At 49.8% G+C, this 19,454-nt stretch overlaps 1 protein-coding gene across 1 annotated transcript in view; it reads right to left on the bottom strand.

The window, feature by feature from the left end:
• Positions 1-19,454, bottom strand: part of LOC140386533 (intermediate conductance calcium-activated potassium channel protein 4-like) — a 183,659-nt gene that overhangs the window by 111,330 nt on the left and 52,875 nt on the right. Inside the window, exon 3 of the mRNA XM_072468942.1 lies at positions 7,329-7,717. Within this exon, the coding sequence (XP_072325043.1) occupies positions 7,329-7,717 (389 nt within the window). The remainder of the gene's footprint in view (positions 1-7,328; positions 7,718-19,454) is intronic.

The raw sequence follows: 19,454 nt of genomic DNA, 5'->3' as shown, positions 1-19,454 counted from the left end.
GATATTGAAAAAGGACAAGTTCTAGGGCAGTGTGGGTCACCCCGCCCGATATTGCTATTGAATGTAAACACCAAGTTGCTGGCGAAGGTGTTGGCTTCGTGAATTGAGGGCTGCGTCCTGGGGTTGATGGGTGAGGGATCCAGCTGTTGGTGGATGTGAGGAGGCTGCGTAATGTGATTATGATGCCTCCGGAGGGTTAGGTGGCAGTGGGGATGGACGTGGAAAAGGCTTTCGACTGGGTGGATTGGGAATATCTGTAGGAGGTGCTGGGGCAGTTCGGGTAGGAGTTTGTGGACTGGGCCCAGTTGCTATGCAAGGCACCAGTCGCAAGTGCGGTGATGAAATGGATGAGTTTGGGGTATTTGGGGCTGTATCGGGGATGCTGCAGGAGTGCCCGCTCTCGCCGTTGCTTTTCACCTTGGCAATAGAGCCACTGGCAATGGCGCTTCGAGTGTCGAGGGACTGGAGAGGGATTGTGTGGTGGTGGTGGTGAGGGGGTCGAGCACAGGGTTCTGTTGTACGCAGGCGACCTGTTGTTACACATTTCGGACCCGTTGGGTGGCATTGGGGGCATTATGGGAATCTTGGAGGACTTTGGCCGGTTGTCTGGGTACAAATTGAACATAGATTGAGGCTAGAGGGCAGGAGAGGAGGTTAGGAGAGCTGCCGTCTATGATAGTGGGGGTGAGCTGTAGATACCTGGGCATTCAGGTGACATGGGGTCAGGTGCAGCTGCACAAGTTGAATTTGACTCGGCTGGTGGAGCAGATGAAAGGGGACTTTAAGAGGTGGGATGTGCTGCCATTGTCGCTGGCGGGGCAGGTGCAGACAGTAAAGATGATGGTGCTGCCAAGGTTCCTGTTGGTATTTCAAAACCTACCGATCTTTAAAAGTTGTTCTTTAAAAAGGTTAAGGTGCTGATCTCTGGGTTTGTGTGGGTGGGGAAGACCTCGCGGGTCAAGAGAGAGTTTTTGGAGCGGGGGTGAGGAGCGGGGTGCTGGGGTTGCCGGGGTTGACAGATATAATGAACTACTACTGGGTAGTGGGAGAGGGGTCGGCTTGGGGATGGATTGAGCCAGCCTTGTATAGGGGAACGAGCTTAAGATCATTGTTAACAGTGCCTCTGCCATTCTTGCCAGCCAGGCACCCCGCGAGCCCAGTGGTGGTGTCGGCCTTGAGGATTTGGGGGCAGTAGAAACAGCATTTGAAACTTGAGGGTGTCTCAGTATGGGCACCAATCTGTGACAGTCATAGGTTTGCACCGGGGAGGGGCTGGATGGGAGGTTTCGCGGGTGGCGGTGGGAAGAGATCGAGTGATTCTCCGACCAGTTTGTAGGGGGCAGATTCACAAAATTGGAGGACCTGGAGGAAGAGTATGAATTGCCCAGGGGAAATGGTTTCAGATACCTCAGGTCTGGGATTTTGTAAAGAGAGAGGTGCCGTCTTTTCCTGGGTCACCGCCCTTGGGGTTGCAAGACAAGGAAGGAGAAGATAGGGAAGGGGAAGGTGTCTGAGGTCTACAAGGTGCTCATGGTTTGGGAAGTTGCTCTGCTGCGGGAAAGAAGCGCAAGTGGGAGGAGGAGCTGGGAGGGGAGGTGGAGGACAGGACTTGGGCTGAGGCCTTGCGGAGGGTGAATATATCCTTGCCGTGTGCAAGACATTCAGTTTAAAGTAATTAACAGGGCACATATGATGGTAGCAAGGACGAGTAGGAGTTTGAGGGGTAGAGTATAGGTGTGGACGGTATCCTGGGAGGCCGCAAATCACATCTACTTGTTCTGGGCATGTCCGAAGCTAAAAGAGTTCTGGCAGGGGTTTGCATTGGGGGACCTGGAGGAAGAGTATGAGTTGCCCAGGGGAAATGGTTTCAGGTACCTGCAGGTCCGTATTTTGTAAAGAGAGAGGTGCCGTCTTTTCCTGGGTCTTGGGGTTGCAAGACAAGGAAGGAGAAGATAGGGGATAGGAAGGTGTCCAAGGTGCTGGGAGTAAAGGTGGCCCCGAGTCCAGAGGTGGCGATATTCGGGGTATCAGAAGACCCGGGAGTCCAGGGGCAAGAGAGGTCGATGTCTTGGCCTTTGCATCCCTGGTAGCGCAGAGATGGATTTTGCTGGGAGGCAGGACTCGGAGCTGCCGAAAGCAGGTGTGAGGGTGAGTGAACTGGTGGAATTGCTAAGGCTGGAGAAGGTCAAGTTTGTCCTGAGGGGGTCAGTCGATGGAGAGGAAGCCGTTCATTGACTTCTTTAAGGAAGATTGAGGAGTCAGCAAAGGGAGGTGGGTTAAGGGGGTTAAATTAGGAAGGTAGGATGGGAGAAGGGGGCGAGTGGTTATTTATAATTTTGTATAATTCTGCTTCTGTTTTGGTTTGTTTTCATGAAAATGCTTGAACTTTTAAAAAAGCATTCTGGGAGGACAGCCTGCTGCAACGACCTCAACATCGGAGCAAGGACTCACCTTTCATTTCATTCTGGTTATATTTTATTTTTACCCCTTCCCTTCCCTCTGTGCATGTCTGTCTTAAAGTCCAACAGGTTTGTTTCGATGTCACTAGCTTTCGGAGCGCTGCTCCTTCCTCAGGTGAATGCAGAGGTATGTTCCAGAAACACATATATAGACAAATTCAAAGATGCCAAACAATGCTAGGAATGCGACCATTAGCAGGTGATTAAATCTTTACAGATCCAGAGATGGGGTAACCCCAGGTTAAAGAGGTGTGAATTGTACCAAGCCAGGACAGTTGGTAGGATTTTGCAGGCCAGATGGTGGGGGATGAATGTAATGTGACATGAATCCCAGGTCCCGGTTGAGGCCGCACTCATGTGTGCGGAACTTGGCTATAAGTTTCTGCTCGGCGATTCTGCGTTGTCGCGCGTCCTGAAGGCCGCCTTGGAGAACACTTACCCGGAGATCAGAGGCTGAATGCCCTTGACTGCTGAAGTGTTCCCCGACTGGAAGGGAACATTCCTGCCTGGTGATTGTTGCGCGATGGCCGTTCATTCGTTGTCGCAGCGTCTGCATGGTCTCGCCAATGTACCACGCTTCGGGACATCCTTTCCTGCAGCGTATGAGGTAGACAACATTGGCCGAGTCGCACGAGTATGTACCGCGTACCTGGTGGGTGGTGTTCTCACGTGTAATAGTGGTATCCATGTCGATGATCTGGCACGTCTTGCAGAGATTGCCATGGCAGGGTTGTGTGGTGTCGTGGTCACTGTTCTGAAGACTGGGTAGTTCGCTGCAAACAATGGTTCGTTTGAGGTTGCGCGGTTGTTTGAAGGCAAGTAGTGGGGGTGTGGGGATGACCTTGGCAAGATGTTCACCGTCATCAATGACGTGTTGAAGGCTGTGAAGAAGATGACGTAGTTTCTCCGCTCCGGGGAAGTACTGGACGACGAAGGGTATTCTGTCGGTTGTGTCCCATGTTTGTCTTCTGAGGAGGTCGGTGCGGTTTTTTGCTGTGGCGCGTTGGAACTGTCGATCGATGAGTCGAGTGCCATATCCCGTTCGTACGAGGGCATCTTTCAACGTCTGCAGATGTCTGTTACGCTCCTCCTCGTCTGAGCAGATCCTGTGTATACTGAGCGCTTGTCCATAGGGGATGTCTTCTTTAATGTGTTTAGGGTGGAAGCTGGAGAAGTGGAGCATCATGAGGTTATCCGTGGGTTTGTGGTAAAGCAAAGTGCTGAGGTGACCGTCCTTGATGGAGACGAGTGTGTCCAAGAATGCAACTGATTTTGGAGAGTAGTCCATGGTGAGTCTGATGGTTGGATGGAACTTATTAATGTCATCGTGTAGTCGTTTCAGTGATTCTTCGCCGTGGGTCCAAAGGAAAAAAATGTCATTGATGTATCTGGTGTATAACATCGGTTGAAGGTCCTGTGCGGTGAGTAGGTCCTGTTCAAACTTGTGCATGAAGATGTTGGCGTATTGGGGTGCGAATTTGGTCCCCATGGCTGTTCCGTGCGTCTGGATGAAGAACTTGTTGTCGAAGGTGAAGATGTTGTGATCCAGAATGAAGCGGATGAGTTGCAGAATTGCGTCTGGAGATTGGCAGTTGTCGGTGTTGAGTACTGTGGCTGTTGCAGCAATGCTGTCGTCATAGGGGATGCTGGTGTAGAGTGCCGAGACGTCCATTGTGACGAGGAATGTTCCTGGTTCAACTGGTCCATGGGTGCAGAGTTTCTGTAGGAAGTCCGTCGTGTCGCGACAGAAGCTGGGTGTACCTTGTACGATGGGTTTCAAGATGCCCTCGATGTAGCCAGAGAGGTTCTCACACAGGGTCCCATTGCCTGAAACGATAGGGCGGCCTGGTGTGTTGGCCTTATGTATTTTCGGGAGGCAGTAGAGATCTCCGAGGACATCTTGAAACCCATCGTACAAGGTACACCCAGCTTCTGTCGCGACACGACGGACTTCCTACAGAAACTCAGCACCCATGGACCAGTTGAACCAGGAACATTCCTCGTCACAATGGACGCTTTACCGCAAACCCACGGATAACCTCATGATTCTCCACTTCTCCAGCTTCCACCCTAAACACATTAAAGAAGCCATCCCCTATGGACAAGCACTCCGTATACACAGGATCTGCTCAGACGAGGAGGAGCGTAACAGACATCTACAGCCGTTGAAAGATGCCCTCGTACGAACGGGATATGGCACTCGACTCATCGAGCGACAGTTCCAACGCGCCACAGCGAAAAACCGCACTGACCTCCTCAGAAGACAAACATGGGACACAACCGACAGAATACCCTTCGTCGTCCAGTACTTCCCCGGAGCGGAGAAACTACGTCATCTTCTTCACAGCCTTCAACACGTCATTGATGACGATGAACATCTTGCCAAGGTCATCCCCACACCCCCACTACTTGCCTTCAAACAACCGCGCAACCTCAAACGAACCATTGTTTGCAGCAAACTACCCAGTCTTCAGAACAGTGACTACGACACCACACAACCCTGCCATGGCAATCTCTGCAAGACGTGCCAGATCATCGACATGGATACCACTATTACACGTGAGAACACCACCCACCAGGTACGCGGTACATACTCGTGCGACTCGGCCAATGTTGTCTACCTCATACGCTGCAGGAAAGGATGTCCCGAAGCGTGGTACATTGGCGAGACCATGCAGACGCTGCGACAACGAATGAATGGCCATCGCGCAACAATCACCAGGCAGGAATGTTCCCTTCCAGTCGGGGAACACTTCAGCAGTCAAGGGCATTCAGCCTCTGATCTCCAGGTAAGCGTTCTCCAAGGCGGCCTTCAGGACGCGCGACAACGCAGAATCGCCGAGCAGAAACTTATAGCCAAGTTCCGCACACATGAGTGCGGCCTCAACCGGGACCTGGGATTCATGTCGCATTACATTCATCCCCCACCATCTGGCCTGCGAAATCCTACCAACTGTCCTGGCTTGATACAATTCACACCTCTTTAACCTGGGGTTACCCCATCTCTGGATCTGTAAAGATTTAATCACCTGCTAATGGTCGCATTCCTAGCATTGTTTGGCATCTTTGAATTTGTCTATATATGTGTTTCTGGAACATACCTCTTCATTCACCTGAGGAAGGAGCTGCGTTCCGAAAGCTAGTGACATCGAAACAAACCTGTTGGACTTTAACCTGGTGTTGTAAGACTTCGTACTGTGCTCACCCCAGTCCAACGCCGGCATCTCCACATCATGTCTGTCTTGTGTGTGTTTGGGTAGAGGGTGGGACAAAAAAAGGGGGGGGGGGTTGTAGATTAGCTGCCCGTTATTCCATTAGAATTATTACATATGTTCCTGTTATAAATAAACACTAATTGTGTTCAGCGTACAACTCTGGTGGCTATAACTTATTGAGCAGTCAAGGGGCCAAGGATTCTGCAAAGTTTATACAAGTTATTGCTTAATTCAATTGTGTTGGGACTCTGGGATCAGTGGGCTGGAATTGATCGCAGACTAGCCCAGGGTGTTGTAACAATTTCCAATCAGGGTGGTGAGTGACTTGGAGGGGAACCTCCAGGTGGTGGGGTTCCCAGGTATCTGCTGCCCCCGTCCTTCTCGATGGTAGTGGTCGTGGGTTTGGAAGGTGCTGCCGAAGGAACCTTGGTGAGTTCCTGCAGTGCATCTTGTAGATGGGACACACGGCTGTCACTGTACATTGGTGATGGAGGGAGTGAATGTTTGTGGGAGGATGAGCACTCAAGCGGGGCTACTTTGTCCTGGATGGCATCGAGCTTCTTGAGTGTTGCTGGAGCTGCACTCATCCAGGCAAGTGGGGAGTATTCCATTACACTCCCGACTTGTGCCTTGTAGATGGTGGACAGGCTTTAGGGAGAGTTGTAAGGTTGTCCAAATTAATAGTCCAAATAAATGAAGAGCTGGGACATAATGTTTTGTTGGAGCAAAAGTTTTGGGAGTAAAGCCAATCAAACTTTAAAGGAACAGGAGGAGACTAATCATTCCCCTTGAGCCTGTTACACAGGAACAGGAGGAGGCCTGTTCAGCCCCCTCGAACCTGTTACACAGGAACAGGAGGAGGTTCATTCAGCCACCTCGGGCCTATTACACAGGAACAGGAGGAGGCCTACTCACCCCTCTCGAGCCTGTTGCACAGGAACAGGATGAGGCCTACTCACCCCCCTCGAGCCTGTTGCACAGGAACAGGAGGAGGCCCTATTGATCCCCCTTGGGCCTGTTACACAGGAACAGGAGGAGGCCTACTCACCCGCCTCAAGCCTGTTGCACAGGAACAGGAGTAGGCCTGTTCATCCCCCTCGGGCCTGTTACACAGGAACAGGAGGAAGCCTATTCATCCCCCTCGTGCCTGTTACGCAGGAACAGGAGACCATTCAGCCCCTCAAGGCTATTCCTCCACTCCATGAGATCATGGCTGGTCTGTGATCTCTCTCTATTTACCCGCCTTCACCCCATATCCCTTGCCTTTGGATAACAAAAATCTCACAATCTCACCAATTGAAAATGAACGACTGGATCAATCTCCATTTGGGGGAGAGAATTCCAAACTACTCCCACCCTTTGTGCGTTGAAATCTTTCAAGAAGGAAAGAATAGTAAATCAGAATACTGGTCCGAACTGTTTTTTCCCCTGTGCATTTCCCAATTTCACCTCTGAAATGTCAGCCTCTCAGTTTCAGACTGTGCCTCCTCGTCCCAGACTCCCTACAATAAGTGTAAATAGTTTCTCACTATTCACCCTCTGTCCCCCCAAAGTCTTGCCTCATAATTTAACGCTGAGGGTGCCAGCACAATACTTAACTGGCAAGGAAACGCTTAGAGCACTGCTAGCAATGGCCTCCCAGCAAATCTCTTACCTCTCACAAAGGCTGAGTGTCCATGAGGTCACGAACCAGATGAAGAGGACGAAGAGGAGAAGAACCTTCCCCGGGTACTGGTTCATGAGGATCTTCAGGACAAAGTGGAACTTGAGGCTGATCTTGTTCAGGGAGCCGATGGTTTGGTACGAGGGGTTGAGAATGTCGCTGTGCATGAAGATGACCCGTTGGACCAGGTAGATGCGGAGGAACATGAGGAGGGACAAGGCGATGGGCATGCTGTGGAGCAGGCTGTCAGTGGGCAAATGGCAGAACACCAGGGGAAACGGGTGGATGGCGCAGGTCAGAAGTTCAAGGGTCAAGCACAGCTTCCTTTTCCTGGTGAAGGCCACCCTCCACTCGCGGATACCTTCGTCCATCAAGAAGATCTGAGGCAAAAATGTAACGAGTCAGCCAATGGAGTAAAGGTTCAGGGGGTCTGCGATAAGGATGAGAGGATACTCAGGGGCAGGCCACTCGGCCATTTGAGAGCCTGTTCCGCCAACGGTAACTTAGAACATTGCTAAAAGAAAAGAAACATTTTCATTGAAGCCTTTAGCCATTTGCTTATCAGAGCAATCCGCAAGAACACTAATGTCGGGGTGTAACAATAAATTTATACTTTTTGAGAGGAGAGTGCTGATTGGTTGCAAGAGACCATTCAATGGTTCATTTCTCAGGGCAATGCCTTGACCAATTAGAGTCAAGCTGCCTGGTCTAATTTCAAGGAATGCTAAACAGTTAACTGTCAGCCACCATCAACTGGTGCGTTCTCCACGACAACCTCTCTACCAATCAAAGTCCAAAGAACAAAGAAAGAACAAAGAAATGTACAGCACAGGAACAGGCCCTTCGGCCCTCCAAGCCCGTGCCGACCATACTGCCCGACTAAACTACAATCTTCTACACTTCCTGGGTCCGTATCCTTCTATTCCCATCCTATTCATATATTTGTCAAGATGCCCCTTAAATGTCCCTATCGTCCCTGTTTCCACTACCTCCTCCGGTAGCGAGTTCCAGGTACCCACTACCCTCTGCGTAAAAAACTTGCCTCGTACATCTACTCTAAACCTTGCCCCTCTTACCTTAAACCTATGCCCCCTAGTAATTGACCCCTCTACCCTGGGGAAAAGCCTCTGACTATCCACTCTGTCTATGCCCCTCATAATTTTGTATACCTCTATCAGGTCGCCCCTCAACCTCTTTCGTTCCAGTGAGAACAAACCGAGTTTATTCAATCGCTCCTCATAGCTTATGCCCTCCATACCAGGCAACATTCTGGTAAATCTCTTCTGCACCCTCTCTAAAGCCTCCACATCCTTCTGGTAGTGTGGCGACCAGAATTGAACACTATACTCCAAGTGTGGCCTAACTAAGGTTCTATACAGCTGCAACATGACTTGCCAATTCTTATACTCAATGCCCCAGCCAATGAAGGCAAGCATGCCGTATGCCTTCTTGACTACCTTCTCCACCTGTGTTGCCCCTTTCAATGACCTGTGGACCTGTACTCCTAGATCTCTTTGACTTTCAATACTCTTGAGGGTTCTACCATTCACTGTATATTCCCTACCTGCATTAGACCTTCCAAAATGAATTACCTCACATTTGTCCGGATTAAACTCCATCTGCCATCTCTCCGCCCAAGTCTCCAGACAATCTAAATCCTGCTGTATCCTCTGACAGTCCTCATCGCTATCCGCAATTCCACCAACCTTTGTGTCGTCTGCAAACTTACTAATCAGACCAGTTACATTTTCCTCCAAATCATTTATATATACTACAAAGAGCAAAGGTCCCAGCACTGATCCCTGTGGAACACCACTGGTCACAGCCCTCCAATTAGAAAAGCATCCCTCCATTGCTACCCTCTGCCTTCTATGGCCTAGCCAGTTCTGTATCCACCTTGCCAGTTCACCCCTGATTCCGTGTGACTTCACCTTTTGTACTAGTCTACCATGAGGGACCTTGTCAAAGGCCTTACTGAAGTCCATATAGACAACATCTACTGCCCTACCTGCATCAATCATCTTAGTGACCTCCTCGAAAAACTCTATCAAGTTAGTGAGACACGACCTCCCCTTCACAAAACCGTGCTGCCTCTCACTAATACGTCCATTTGCTTCCAAATGGGAGTAGATCCTGTCTCTAAGAATTCTCTCCAGTAATTTCCCTACCACTGAAGTAAGGCTCACCAGCCTGTAGTTCCCGGGATTATCCTTGCTACCCTTCTTAAACAGAGGAACAGCATTGGCTATTCTCCAGTCCTCCGGGACATCCCCTGAAGACAGCGAGGATCCAAAGATTTCTGTCAAGGCCTCAGCAATTTCCTCTCCAGCCTCCTTCAGTATTCTGGGGTAGATCCCATCAGGCCCTGGGGACTTATCTACCTTAATATTTTTTAAGACACCCAACACCTCGTCTTTTTGGATCACAATGTGACCCAGGCTATCTACACCCCCTTCTCCAGACTCAACATCTACCTATTCCTTCTCTTTGGTGAATACTGATGCAAAGTATTCATTTAGTACCTCGCCCATTTCCTCTGGCTCCACACATAGATTCCCTTGCCTGTCCTTCAGTGGGCCAACCCTTTCCCTGGCTACCCTCTTGCTTTTTATGTACGTGTAAAAAGCCTTGGGATTTTCCTTAACCCTATTTGCTAATGACTTTTCGTGACCCCTTCTAGCCCTCCTGACTCCTTGCTTAAGTTCCTTCCTACTTTCCTTATATGCCACACAGGCTTCGTCTGTTCCCAGCCTCTTAGCCCTGACAAATGCCTCCTTTTTCTTTTTGACGAGGCCTACAATATCACTCGTCATCCAAGGTTCCTACAATATCACTCGTCATCCAAGGTTCACTTGCCAGCCAACCAATCAGGACTCTCTCCTCATACTGGTTAAATTTGTAATTTCTCGCACAGTTCCTGCGCATTGAATGCAACATGAAAAGCTTCCACATTACAAAATGTTTCTTTTTTTTTAGCAACACTGAACCTCTGTACTCCCAGATTTATTTTAGAACAGGAAAGGGCCCTTCAGCCCCTCACTCCTGTTCTGCTTTCCTGGGAATTTGGAACAAGAGGAGTCCGCTCATCCCCCTCGAGTCAGTCCCGCCATTCTATCAGATTCTTGCTGATTTGTGTCTGAACTCCGTCTCCCCTGCCTCAGTTCCCTAATCCGTATTCCCTTAAACCCAATAAAAAAATCTATCAATCTCAGTTTTGAAATTTCCAATTGGCCCCTCCCAGCCACGACAGTATTTTTTTGGGGTGGAATGAGTTCCGGGTTTTCACTCCTCTTTGTGTGAGGAAGCGCTTCCTGACATCACTCCCTGAATGGCCTGGCTCCGATTTGAAAGTTCTGACCCCTTGTTCCAGAATCTGCGCCCATCCCCCCCACCAGCGAGTTTCTCTCCCTTGACTCTATCGAACCCTTTATTCATCTGTGATGTGGCAGGGGGCTGGGGATCGTGGTATGTGGGGTGGAGTTCACTCAGTTCAGTACCTCACACAGTTGTCCAAATACCAAAAAACACACATTTATTTATAGGTCTTCAGATAGTCAGCAAAAGAGAAAAGAAAGGAAATAAACATCTAACTCTTCTTTGAGTGACTTTACACACACTCTATCCCTGTTTAAACCTGGGCGCTTATCCATTTCCCAGGGAAATCTCAACATGGTATATGACAGCGACAGAAAGTTTACCAGTGTGGGTCCTCATGCAGGCCAAAGTTCAATCCAAATCAGGCTTTTTGTCGAGTCCAGGGTATCAAACACACAGTTATGAACACAGTAAATTCTTCAGTCTCCAAGGCACCTTCCTCGCATTCACCAAGTTGTTTCCCCCTCGGTAGCAAGGTTCAGTGTTCTGTTTATATAGTCTAGCAGTCAGCTGTTGCTGGTGGCACAGATCGCTGATCGGGGTTTCCTTCAGTCTATCATGTGCCTTCAAGGTTGACTTCCTGTGGTTATCTTGGTAGAGGGAAATTCCGGTCAAGAAACTGGTGCATCTTATGGGAAAGGTACCGCCCTTTCGGCACACAGCCCCTGGTGACACCACGCATCTTTAAACTCCTTCTTGAGATCACCCCTTAACCTTCCAGACTTGAGGGAATACGGGACGCCATTTTAACTCCCAATGGGGATCAGGCAGTTTTGTGTCCTTGGGAAAAACCTGACGGTTTACCACCTCAGGACATCCAAAGCGTTTCACAGCTGATGAACTTTTGTTTAAGTGTGGTCACTGTTGTAATGTACGAAGATCAACAGGCATTTTGTTCAAGAGTTACTCTTGCTTGGGATATGGGTGTCACTCGCTCGACTCAATTGTCCCTTGGGAAGGTAGTGGTGAGTTGCCTTCTTGAACCGCTGCAGTCCCTGCGGTGTAGGTACACCCACTGTGCTGTAAGGGAGGGAATTTGAGGATTTTAACCCAGCAACAGTGAAGGAACGGCCGATATATTTCCAAGTCAGGATGGTGAGTGACTTGGAGGGGAACCTCCAGGTGGTGGGGTTCCCAGGTATCTGCTGCCCTTGACCTTCCAGATGGTAGTGGTTGTGGGTTTGGTAGGTGCTGTCTAAGGAGCCTTGGGCAGTTACTACAGTGCATCTTGTAGATGGTACACACGTCTGCCACTGTGCGTCGGTGGTGGAAGGAGTGAATGTTTGTGGAAGGGGTGCCATCAAGCGGGGCTGCTTTGTCCTGGATGGTGTCGAGCTTCTTGAGTGTTGTTGGAGCTGCATTCATCCAGGCAAGTGCAAAGTATTCCATTCGACACTTGACTTGTGCCATGTAGGTTGTGGACAGGCTTTGGGGAATCAGGAGGTGGGTTACTTGTAGGATTTCCAGCCTCTGACTGGCCCTAGTAGCCACAGTCTTAATATGATCAGTTTCTGGTCAATGCTAACCCCCAGGATGGTGCTAGTGGGGGATTCAGCGATGGTAATGTCACTGAATGTCAAATGGTGATGGTTAGATTCTGTCCTGTTTGAGAAGGTCATTACCTGACACCTACGGTCCTGTATGTTATTCTGAGCACACCAAAATCCCACAAACAGCAATGTGATAATGACCCAGATCATCTTTTGATGTTGTTTGAGGGATAAATATTCAATGCTGGACATCAGGGAGAACTTGATTCCTCCCCAATCCGCACTTTCCTTCCAAATTGTGACCGAGGGATCTTTTACAACCAAGAGGGCAGAAAGAACCTCAGTTTAATGTTTCATCTGCAACATGGAACGTCTGACAGCGAAGAAGTCACTCAGCAACGACCCTCCTACAGTGTAATGTTCCCTCAGCACTGACCCTCTGACAGTATAATACTACCTCAGCACTGACCCTCTGACAGTGCAATACTACCTCAGCACTAACCCTTTGACAGTGCAGCTCTCCCTCAGTACAGACCCTCTGACAGTGCAGCACTCCCTCAGCAATGGCCCTCTGGCAGTGCAATACTACCTCAGAACTGATCCTCTGACAGTGCAATACGACCTCAGCACTGACCCTCTGACAGTGCATCACTCCCTCAGTACTGACCCTCTGACAGTGCAGCACTCCCTCAGCACTGACCTTGTGACAGTGCAGCACTCCCTCAGTACTGACTCTCTGACAGTGCAGCTCTCCCTCAGTACAGACACTCTGACAGTGCAGCACTCCCTCAGCACTGACCCTCTGACAGTGCAATACTACCTCAGCACTGACCCTCTGACAGTGCAATACTACCTCAGCACTGACCCTCTGACAGTGCAACACTCCCTCAGTACTGACCCTCTGACAGTGCAGCACTCCCTCAGCACTGACACTCTGACAGTGCAATACTACCTCAGCACTGACCCTCTGACAGTGCAATACTGCCTCAGCACTGACCCTCTGACAGTGCAATACTACCTCAGCACTAACCCTTTGACAGTGCCGCTCTCCCTCAGTACAGACCCGCTGACAGTGGAGCACTCACTCAGCAATGACCTTGTGACAGTGCAGCACTCCCTCAGTACTGACTCTCTGACAGTGCAGCTCTCCCTCAGTACAGACACATTGACAGTGCAGCACTCCCTCAGCACTGACCCTCTGGCAGTGCAATACTACCTCAGAACTGACCCTCTGACAGTGCAATACTACCTCAGCACTGACCCTCTGACAGTGCAATACTACCTCAGCACTGAATCTCTGACAGTGCAATACTACCTCAGCACTGACCCTCTGACAGTGTAATACTACCTCAGCACTAACCCTTTGACAGTGCAGCTCTCCCTCAGTACAGACCCTCTGACAGTGCAGCACTCCCTCAGCACTCACCCTCTGGCAGTGCAATACTACCTCAGCACTGACCCTCTGACAGTGCATCACACCCTCAGTACTGACCCTCTGACAGTGCAGCACTCCCTCAGCACTGACCTTGTGACAGTGCAGCACTCCCTCAGTACTGACTCTCTGACAGTGCAGCTCTCCCTCAGTACAGACACTCTGACAGTGCAGCACTCCCTCAGCACTGACCCTCTGACAGTGCAATACTACCTCAGCACTGACCCTCTGACAGTGCAATACTACCTCAGCACTGACCCTCTGACAGTGCAATACTACCTCAGCACTAATCCTTTGACAGTGCAGCTCTCCCTCAGTACAGACCCGCTGACAGTGCAGCACTCCCTCAGCACTGACCGTCTGGCAGTGCAATACTACCGCAGAACTGACCCTCTGACAGTGCAATACTACCTCAGCACTGACCCTCTGACAGTGCATCACTCCCTCAGTACTGACCCTCTGACAGTGCAGCACTCCCTCAGCACTGACCTTGTGACAGTGCAGCACTCCCTCAGTACTGACTCTCTGACGGTGCAGCTCTCCCTCAGTACAGACACTCCGACAGTGCAGCACTCCCTCAGCACTGACCCTCTGGCAGTGCAATACTACCTCAGAACTGACCCTCTGACAGTGCAATACTACCTCAGCACTGACCCTCTGACAGCGCAGAACTCACTCAGCAACGACCCTCCTACAGTGTAATACTAACTCAGCACTGACCCTCTGACAGTGTAATACTACCTCAGCAGTGAGCCTCTGACAGTGCAATACTACCTCAGCACTGACACTCTGACAGCGCAATACTACCTCAGCACTGACCCTCTGACATGGCATCACTCCCTCAGTACTGTCCCTCTGACAGTGCAGTACTCCCTCAGCACTGACCCTGTGACAGTGCAGCACTCCCTCAGTACTGACTTTCTGACAGTGCAACTCTCCCTCAGTACAGATCCTCTGACAGTGCAGCACTCCCTCAGCACTGACCCTCTGGCAGTGCAATACTACCTCAGAACTGACCCTCTGACAGTGCAATACTACCTCAGCACTGACCCTCTGACAGTGCAATAATACCTCAGCATTGAACCTCTGACAGTGCAATACTCCCTCAGCACTGACCCTCTGACAGTGCAATACTACCTCAACACTGACCCTCTGACAGTGCAATACTACCTCAGCACTGACCCGCTGACAGTGCAATACTCACTCAGTACTGACCCTCTGACAGTGCAATACTACATCAGCACTGACCCTCTGACAGTGCAATACTAGCTAAGCACTGAACCTCTGACAGTACAATTCTACCTCAGCAACGACCCTCTAACAGTGCAATCCTACCTCAACACTGACCCTCTGACAGTGCAATACTACCTCAGCAACGACCCTCCATCAGTGGAACACTACCTCAGCATTGACCCTCTGACAGTGCAATACTACCTCTGCACTGTCCCTCTGACAGTGCAATACTACCTCACCACTGACCCTCTGACAGTGCAATACTACCACAATACTGACCCTCTGACAGGGCAATACTACCTCAGTACTGACCCTCTGACAGTGCAATACTACCACAATACTGACGCTCTGACAGTGGAATACTACCTCAGTACTTACCCTTTGACAGTGCAATACTACCTCAGAAATGAACATATGACAGTGCAATCCTACCTCAACACTGACCCTCTGACAGTGCAATACTACCTCAGCAACGACCCTCCTACAGTGGAATACTACCTCAGCATTGACTCTCTGACAGTGCAATACAACCTCGGCACTGACCCTCTGACAGTGCAATACTCCCTCAGCACTGAACCTCTGACAGTGCAATACTACCTCAGCACTGTACCTCTGACAGTGCAATACTGCCTCAACACTGGCCCTCTGACAGTGCAATACTACCTCAGCACTGAGCCTCTGACAGTGCAATACTACCTCAGCACTGACCGTCTGACAGTGCAACACGACCGCCAGCACTGACCCTCTGACAGTGCAATACTACCTCAGCACTGACCCTTTGACAGTGCAATACTACCTCAGTACTGAACCTCTGACAGTGCAATACTACCTCAGCACTGACCCTGTGACAGTGCAATACTACCTCAGCACTGACCCTGTGACAGTGCAATACTGCATCAGCACTGACCCTCTGACAGTGCAATTCTACCTCAGCACTGATCCTCTGACAGTGCAATACTACCTCAGCACTGACCCTCTGACAGTGCAATACTAACTCAGTACTGACCCTCTGACAGTGCAATACTACCTCAGCACTGACCCTCTGACAGTGCAATACTAGATAAGCACTGAACCGCTGACAGTACAATTCTACCTCAGCAACGACCCTCTAACAGTGCAATCCTACCTCAACACTGACCCTCTGACAGTGCAATACTTCCTCAGCACTGACGCTCTGACAGTGCTATCCTACCACAGCACTGACCCTCTGACAGCACAATACTACCTCAGCACTGACCCTCTGACAGCGAAGAACTCACTCAGCAAAGATCCTCCTACAGTGTAATACTGCCACAGCACTGACCCTCTGACAGTGCAATACTACCTCAGCACTGACCCTCTGACAGTGCAATACTACCTCAGTCCTGACCCTCTGACAGTGCAATACTTCCTCAGCACTGACCCTCTGACAGCGCAGAACTCACTCCTCACTCAGCAACGACCCTCCTACAGTGTAATACTACCTCAGCACTGACCCTCTGACAGTGCAATACTACCTCAGCAATGACCCTCTGACAGCGCAAAACTCACTCAGCAACGACCCTCCGAGAGAGTAATATTACCTCAGCACTGACCCTCTGACTGTGCAATACTACCTCAGCACTGACCCTCTGACAGTGTAATACTACCTCAGCACTGACCCTCTGACAGTGCAATACTACATCAGTACTAACCCTCTGACAGTGCAATACTACCTCAGCACTGACCCTCTGACAGCGCAAAACTCACTCAGCAACGACCCTCCTATAGAGTAATATTACCTCAGCACTGACCCTCTGACTGTGCAATACTACCACAGCACTGAGCCTCTGACAGTGCAATACAACCACAGCACTGACCGTCTGACAGTGCAATACTACCTCAGCATTGAACCTCTAACAGTGCAATACTCCCTCAGCACTGACCCTCTGACAGTACAATACTACCTCAGCACTGACCCTCTGACAGTGCAATACTGCATCAGCACTGACCCTCTGACAGTGCAATACTACCTCAGCACTGACCCTCTGACAGTGCAATACTACCTCAGTACTGAACCTCTGACAGTGCAATACTACCTCAGCACTGACCCTGTGACAGTGCAATACTTCCTCAGCACTGACGCTCTGACAGTGCAATACTACCTCAGTACTGACCCTCTGACAGTGCAATCCTACCACAGCACTGACCCTCTGACAGCACAATACTACCTCAGCACTGACCCTCTGACAGCGAAGAACTCACTCAGCAAAGATCCTCCTACAGTGTAATACTGCCACAGCACTGACCCTCTGACAGTGGAATACTACCTCAGTCCTGACCCTCTGACAGTGCAATACTTCCTCAGCACTGACCCTCTGACAGCGCAGAACTCACTCCTCACTCAGCAACGACCCTCCTACAGTGTAATACTACCTCAGCACTGACCCTCTGACAGTGCAATACTACCTCAGCACTGACCCTCTGACAGCGCAAAACTCACTCAGCAACGACCCTCCTATAGAGTAATATTACCTCAGCACTGACCCTCTGACTGTGCAATACTACCTCAGCACTGTATCTCTTACAGTGCAATACTACCTTAGCACTGACCCTCTGACAGTGTAATACTACCTCAGCACTGAACCTCTCTGACAGTGCAATCCTTCCTCAGCACTGACCCTCTGACAGTGCAATACTACCTCAGTACTGACCCTCTGACAGTGCAATACTACCTCAGCACTGACCCTCTGACAGCACAAAACTACCTCAGCACTGACCCTCTGACAGCGCAGAACTCACTCAGCAAAGATCCTCCTACAGTGTAATACTACCACAGCACGGACCCTCTGACAGTGCAATACTACCTCAGCATTGACCCTCTGACAGTGCAATACTACCTCAGCACTGACCGTCTGACAGTGCAATACTACCTCAGCACTGACCCTCTGACAGCGCAGAACTCACTCCTCACTCAGCAATGACCCTCCTACAGTGTAATACTACCTCAGCACTGACCCTCTGACAGCACAATACTACCTCAGCACTGACCCTCTGACAGCGCAGAACTCACTCAGCAAAGATCCTCCTATAGTGTAATACTACCACAGCACGGACCCTCTGACAGTGCAATACTACCTCAGCATTGACCCTCTGACAGTGCAATACTACCTCAACACTGACCCTCTGACAGTGCAATACTACCTGTATTGGGAGTAGGAGTAGGACCAGTCAAGGACAGGGATGGGAAGTTGTGTGTAGAGTCTGAAGAGATAGGCGAGATACTAAATGAATATTTTTCGTCAGTATTCACTCAGGAAAAAGATAATGTTGTGGAGGAGAATGCTGAGATCCAGGTAAATAGATTAGATGGCATTGAGGTACGTAGGGAAGAGGTGTTGGCAATTCTGGACAGGCTGAAAATAGATAAGTCCCCGGGACCTGATGGGATTTATCCTAGGATTCTCTGGGAGGCCAGGGAAGAGATTGCTGGACCATTGTCTTTGATTTTTATGTCATCATTGGATACAGGAATAGTGCCAGAGGACTGGAGGATAGCAAATGTGGTCCCTTTGTTCAAAAAGGAGAGCAGAAACAACCCCGGCAACTATAGACCGGTGAGCCTCACGTCTGTAGTGGGTAAAGTCTTGGAGGGGATTATAAGAGACAAGAGTTATAATCATCTAGATAGGAATAATATGATCAGGGATAGTCAGCATGGCTTTGTGAAGGGTAGGTCATGCCTCACAAACCTTATTGAGTTCTTTGAGAAGGTGACTGAACAGGTAGACGAGGGTAGAACAGTTGATGTGGTGTATATGGATTTCAGCAAAGCGTTTGATAAGGTTCCCCACGGTAGGCTATTGCAGAAAATACGGAGGCTGGGGATTGAGGGTGATTTAGAGACGTGGATCAGAAATTGGCTAGCTGAAAGAAGACAGAGGGTGGTGGTTGATGGGAAATGTTCAGAATGGAGTTCAGTTACAAGTGGAGTACCACAAGGATCTGTTCTGGGGCCGTTGCTGTTTGTCATTTTTATCAATGACCTAGAGGAAGGCGCAGAAGGGTGGGTGAGTAAATTTGCAGACGATACTGAAGTCGGTGGTGTTGTCGATAGTGTGGAAGGAAGTAGCAGGTTACAGAGGGATATAGATAATCTGCAGTGCTGGGCTGAGAGGTGGCAAATGGAGTTTAATGTAGAGAAGTGTGAGGTGATTCACTTTGGAAGGAAAAACAGGAATGTGGAATATTTGGCTAATGGAAAAGTTCTTGAAAGTGTGGATGAGCAGAGGGATCTAGGTGTCCATGTACATAGATCCCTGAAAGTTGCCACCCAGGTTGATAGGGTGGTGAAGAAGGCCTATGGAGTGTTGGCCTTTATTGGTAGAGGGATTGAGTTCCGGAGTCAGGAGGTCATGTTGCAGCTGTACAGAACTCTGGTACGGCCGCATTTGGAGTATTGCGTACAGTTCTGGTCACCGCATTATAGGAAGGAGGTGGAGGCTTTGGAACGGGTGCAGAGGAGATTTACCAGGATGTTGCCTGGTATGGAGGGAAAATCTTATGAGGAAAGGCTGATGGACTTGAGGTTGTTTTCGTTAGAGAGAAGAAGGTTAAGAGGAGACTTAA

Source organism: Scyliorhinus torazame, chromosome 12 (genome assembly GCF_047496885.1).
Source record: "Scyliorhinus torazame isolate Kashiwa2021f chromosome 12, sScyTor2.1, whole genome shotgun sequence".
Classification (NCBI taxonomy): domain Eukaryota; kingdom Metazoa; phylum Chordata; class Chondrichthyes; order Carcharhiniformes; family Scyliorhinidae; genus Scyliorhinus; species Scyliorhinus torazame.
Note: the sequence above shows the minus strand (reverse complement) of the source record. Positions and strands in the feature narration are given on the sequence as shown.